The sequence below is a fragment of the Oryza sativa genome, chromosome 5 (genome assembly GCF_034140825.1).
Source record: "Oryza sativa Japonica Group chromosome 5, ASM3414082v1".
NCBI lineage: Eukaryota > Viridiplantae > Streptophyta > Magnoliopsida > Poales > Poaceae > Oryza > Oryza sativa.
In genome coordinates this window covers 11,762,837-11,768,836 of record NC_089039.1, presented here as the reverse complement: position 1 = coordinate 11,768,836, position 6,000 = coordinate 11,762,837, and the positions used below count along the sequence as shown (strand labels likewise).

The window sequence follows — 6,000 nt, the reverse complement described above, 5'->3', positions numbered from 1 at the left end:
TATGAAATGGGTAATCATGTAGAGATATTTGAGGAAAGTTAGCAAAAGATTTAACATCTTAGAAAAATCGGATGTTTTTCTATGGTCCAATCTGATGATCATTACTATATTTTCCCTGTATTTATAATTCTATGTTTCACACTTAAATTAATCCTGTATTTTTTAATTGCTACGTTTTTTCCATTCGTGTGATTAAAGGGTGTGTTTGCTACCCAACTTGCACAGTAAACACGGAAAACGAAGTGGTCCATTAGCACGTGATTAATTAAGTATTTGCTATATTTTTTAAAAAAAAATGGATTAATTTGATTTTTTTTAAACAACTTTCGTATATAAATTTTTTTAAAAAACACACCGTTTAACAGTTTGAAAAACGTACGCGCGGAAACGAGGAAGATGGGTTAGAAAAAAGGGTTTGCAAACACACCCTAAGGAACCCTAATTTCCCTTTCCTCGGTTAGTTGAGCGAGTGCTCTCCCACCACCACAGCCACCCCCACCCACCAGGCCACCACTCCCCACTACTTTTCTTCCCCTCCTCTGCCTTCCCCATTCCCTCCCCACGTTCCCTTTCCCTTTCCTAGTCTTCTTCTCCGCCACTCCATCGGCAAGGAGGAAGATCTCGGAGGCGGTGCCCGGAGGAGGTGAGGCGAGATGGGCGGGCGGGTGGATCACGAGTACTCGTACCTGTTCAAGATGGTGCTGATCGGCGACAGCGGCGTCGGCAAGTCTAATATCCTCTCCCGCTTCACCCGCAACCACTTCTCCCTCGACTCCAAGTCCACCATCGGCGTCGAGTTCGCCACCAAATCCCTGCAGGTCACCGCCCGCTGCATTCCTTCTCCCCCTCTCTTCCCTTCGATTATATTTTGCAAATGTTCCTACGCGCGCGCTCGTCTTTCCTACATTGGATGGTCCCTGCTAGTCGTCGTGCCGATCCCAAACCACCAGATCTTGGCCTTCTGATCTGGATGGGCGAACGATCCCGCCATGATTGCGTCCCCCCAATGACAGCTGCTCGCCTGACGAGTTCTTTCTTGTGGATGGAAGGCTCTCACTTTCGACTAGTTGGATCATCTGCGTGTCTCAAAAAGATTATTGATGAACCATCTGTTCAAATGTTGCAAATGCATTGTTCAATTCATTTCCTTGTCTTGCCAATCAGGTAGTGGTCACACTAGTCGTTCACTTGATTTACTGTGACATCACCCGTCCTTCAAGTTACTTACAGTTTTTGTGAATGCTATATTCGCTTCTTTTTAAAAAAAAAATGGATCACATTATTGGTTGGATGATGGAGTGATTGATAGGATGATATGCCAGCTACTTCCTCTGGTATCTATGTGCTATCCCGTCTGTCCTTGAGTGTTAGGTGAAGCAAGACTGTCATATGTTAAGATTTCCCTTGTCATCTGTGCCAGCTTTTCTTTTCCGCTTTTCTCGTCACACTAATTCCTCGATCTCATTAATATTTTGGCATGATGACATTGTATTCAATATTTTATTGTTCTATTGAAAAGCCACTTTTGTGGTTGAACAGGACAGACAGCTACTATACCAAGGGCCTGTTCACTTTGATGCTAAAAAAAACCTTACCAAATTTTGGCATAGCAAAGTTATCAAAATTTTGGTAACTTGCATTTTTTATATAGTTATCAAAATTTAGTAGTAAACTAAATGTAACCACTTTTTTGGTAACTTTACCAAAATTTGGTAAGGTTGAAAATGGCATCAAAATGAACAGGCCCAAGCCCAAGTACTGCGTCAGGGACTTACTAAGTCTGTATGATCATGCATTTATTAGTCCAGCCAGCTATTCTTTGGTATCTTATTGTAATTAGCCTTGTTAGCAGATGGAGGGCAAAACAATAAAGGCTCAGATCTGGGACACAGCAGGACAGGAGAGATATCGTGCCATCACAAGTGCTTACTACCGTGGCGCTGTTGGGGCTCTCCTTGTTTACGACATCACAAAGAGGCAGAGCTTCGACAATGTCCACAGGTGGCTTCGTGAGCTCCGCGACCATGCCGACTCGAGCATTGTTATCATGATGGTCGGTAATAAGTCTGATTTGATTCATCTAAGGGCTGTCTCCGAGGATGAAGGTAAGGCATTGGCTGAAAAGGAGGGGCTGTTTTTTCTTGAGACATCAGCTATGGAGGCCGTGAATGTGGAGGAAGCCTTTCAGACTATCATCACAGAGGTCTATGGCATTGTTAACAGGAAAGCACTGGCCGCCAAAGAAGCAGCTGCTGCTTCTGCTCCGCTGCCTTCCCAGGGTAAAACTATCAGCATTGACAGCGCTGCAGGAAACACAAAGAGGGCATGCTGCTCTGCTTGATATGTACAATGGAGCGTTCAACATCATATTGTAGAGAGCCAGGTGTGAGATTCGCGGGTAGACTCGGAGCATAGTGATCTTAAATGGTTTGGAGGCAAGTCCTACTTTTTTTTTTTCAGTTGCGTGAACATTCCAGAGTGCCTAGCTGCAGTTGCAGTTTGTTCAGTGTTTCCTAATCAAAAGTTAGATGTGTGTATTAGGATTCATTCCATTTCCGTTCTGATTATACAACGCAAACTATAGCTGCAATATATCTCAGATTATACAATTCAAACAATATGTGAGCTGCCATCTAGTCCCGCCTTGCTTAAGTTTGTACTTTCTATCTACTAAGTAATTTGGTTTTCTTAATAAACTGTGCGGCCCACATTGCTGCGGTGTCATAAAATTTGTTGCATATTGAACTGAATCATGCTCGCATGCTTCATGAGAATAAAGGGTGATGGAATTATTTAGTAGTAGTAGGTTGGTGGTTAAATTTTGTAGAGAAAATTCCTCACATGAACATGAGTTTTCGCGCAATACCTTTTATGCCTCTTAATTCTGTTGTATTCCTTATATGCCCTTGAGTTTTCTTTTATCTGATCCCATTTCGCCCGTTGACCGTTAACCCTTTTTTTCTAAATGACCATCTTGCTCTCTCTTTACTCTATGTGGTAGCTTAATAAGAAAATACAATTCTCAATTATGAAAAGAATCATTTGTAAGAACAATGAAGGGGATATAATTATTTGACCAGAAATTTGAAAACTGGAATTTATTTTTTTTAAATAAATTTCAAATCAACTTTGATAAAATCTGTACAATATTTTCATTAAAATTTAAACCTGCACAACAAACAAATATGGTTTCAATTTCCTGGTGAAACTCTTGTATGGATTTAAAAAAATTTAATTGTATGAAACTTTAAATTATGTATTTCAAATTTGCCGTCACATAATTCTATCATATTTGGTGTCATTACAAATTTACTTCTTTTCCCACATTGACAACTATGTTTTAAAGTAGGTAACACAAAAGCATGAGATTAATAAAGGGTCAATATTTTCATTTAAGGAAGTCTAATGGTCAACTAATGATCCACTAACGTCTAACGAAATGTGTATAAAGGGATAAAATGAAAACTGGGCATAGCACAAAATTCACGGTATCGAAAGAATAGTATGGAAACTCACGAGCACATAAAGATTTGCCCTATTTCTTATATGATCTTAATGTCATAGTTATGAGTTGTATGTGTCAACTGGTTGATTATATATGCTTATTAGTTGGCACAGTGGACTAATGATGTAATCTCTTGTTAGTATTAGTGAGCAGGGATGACTGGACACAGCCACCTTTATTCCTTCATTATTGATTAATTAATCCTGTGCACAAGTTCGGCTACAAACTGCATGTCAAGTACATTTTAGCGTATCTACCGTTTTTTTTTTTTTGTTGTCTAAAATATAAAATCAGTGGTTACGGATTCACATGCATCGCTCCTTCCGATCAAGATCCAAATTATCACCTATAAGACCGGTATTGAAACACAAATGCTAGGATATTCCAAATTCAAATTTATATTTGTATAGTTTTCTATTTAAAATAATAGTAATGATGGCGTGTGATGAATTTACCATCCACCTCAACACCAACTCCCCACCTTTCTATAGTAGAGAAAGGTAATCTGAGGTTAAAGAGCCCAGATGTCAATCACTACCAACGCTCTATTTTTTGTTGGAAGGAAAAAGAAGACAGTGTAGGACTAGAGTGCCTACATGTTAGTAAAAAAGTTAGGAAAAAAGCTATACAGAAAATAACGGTAATAACATATTATCAGGGTAATGGATAAGACATACCTTATATACGTGGGTTCGTGGTAACATACGGATACCATGTGCCTACAAGTATACATGAAGGTGATCTTGAGGTAAGGAAATATCGTGATATGGAAGAAAATTATCTCCCCGAGTAGAAGGTGTAATAATCCTACTCAGAGGAGATAAGGTCTGTCTAGTTCTAGAGAAGAAGGTAGTCTATGTTATAATACCTCCTAGCTCAGGGAGGATCATCGAATTTTAAGCCATAGCCACCAGCCACGTTGAGATATACCCAAAGGAAGCTGAAGCCTATTCGTCGACTAGATCTCGCTAAGCTGTTCTCGGCGGATCCTAGTTGGCGGATTAGGATAGTCAATTTATTTCCATTGTAATTGTGATATTCCCATCCATAATCCCATATAATATGGATTATGGCTATTACCTTATGAGAGACCTAAACCAATATAAATCCTTGTCCCACTTGCTTGATACACTTTCGCATAGGCCTTAGCACCATCGTTCCCCAATACTTCCGAATACCATAGACGCAGTATAACCCACTGACAGTGGCGCGTCAGGTAGGGGAATTTGGTGCAAAAGGTTCAAACGAGATGGCTTCAAGCTCAAGATCTTCCGACGAGAACATCCACAACCGTCCAAGCTTGGGAGATCCAACCCAACAAGCGTTTACGTGGATGCAAGTTGGATTCATTGTCTTCCCCATCTACATAGCCGTGTCGATCTCGCCTTCCCCAACAACTATTAGGATCGAGATCGCTTTGACGAAGTTGACGGAGAACAACCCTCAGTTGACTACCTTTCTCGGCCAATCTAAGAGGGAGGCACCAATGACATCAGCTTCGCGGCGAACTCTCAAGTAATCTCCAGGAGCTAGATGCTGACAAGGACAACACGACGAAAAGATGTCACGCCCAGAAATTCACGAACCAGAATTTCTAAGCTGAATGTGTATTAAACCCCTGTCCAGGACCAGCCAGGGTACACAAACGACAATTGTTGACATACAGATCCACGTCTTACAAAAATATAAAAGATTACAAATGCAGCGGAAAAGAAAAAACGAGCTAGACTTGGAAACTTGACTTCTGCAGCGGGGCGACTCCACTCCACAGGCAATCCTTGACGGCAGCGACGAAACCAACTTCGACCAGACAGCTCCCACTAGGAAGATCTTCAGCTCTGGTGTGGGGGAAAAGAGAGCAAGACTGAGTACTACCCACTGTACTCAGCAAGTCATACCGGAAGAGGAGGTATAATGCAGGGTATATCCAAGGGAGGCTAAAGGTTCTTTTGCATAAAGCTAGCATTTAAAAACAGTTGTTGAAAGCAGTAAAACAACTGTAGTGATTTATCAATATTAACCAATCACTGTCCAACGCTACACCACGTTGCAACAGGACCAAACCCCTCCTGAACTAACCAGTTCCATTAGCTAACTAGGGGTGAGACTAATCACGGTGAATCTGGTCGACCGCCCATAACTGCGGGCACGGCTATTCGAATAGTTTTACTCTGATCAGAGGTGTACAACTGTACCCACAAGACACAGCCCCACGACACGTTCCTGTGCGCCGACATGCCACCACGACATACCGGAAAGAGGCCGTGACAGGACCCTTCGCATAACCCCCTCTAACCGATCGCACCACACCTTAGGGTTCGCCCCCGTCCCCAGCAGGCAACGGGCAGCCCCCCTTTCATGCCGCGGTGAATCCGGAAGCCGATCAACCGGACACCCCAGCCGACCCAACTCCATCACGCCCACCCTCGCCTGGGTACATCGGCTAGAGAAAAGCTACAGTACAAGCCCAGCCGTTGCCCACGCTGGCTTGTGGT

The 6,000-nt window shown here is 42.1% G+C and overlaps 1 protein-coding gene across 1 annotated transcript; it reads left to right on the top strand.

Moving 5' to 3' along the window:
• The first annotated feature begins 459 nt into the window (after nucleotides 1-459).
• LOC4338288 (ras-related protein RGP2-like) lies at nucleotides 460-2,725 on the top strand. Its single transcript, NM_001420299.1, has 2 exons — nucleotides 460-818; nucleotides 1,853-2,725. Exons 1-2 carry the CDS (start codon nucleotides 654-656, stop codon nucleotides 2,339-2,341), a joined length of 654 nt encoding a protein of 217 aa, NP_001407228.1. The 5' UTR covers nucleotides 460-653; the 3' UTR covers nucleotides 2,342-2,725.
• Nucleotides 2,726-6,000: the final 3,275 nt, after the last annotated feature.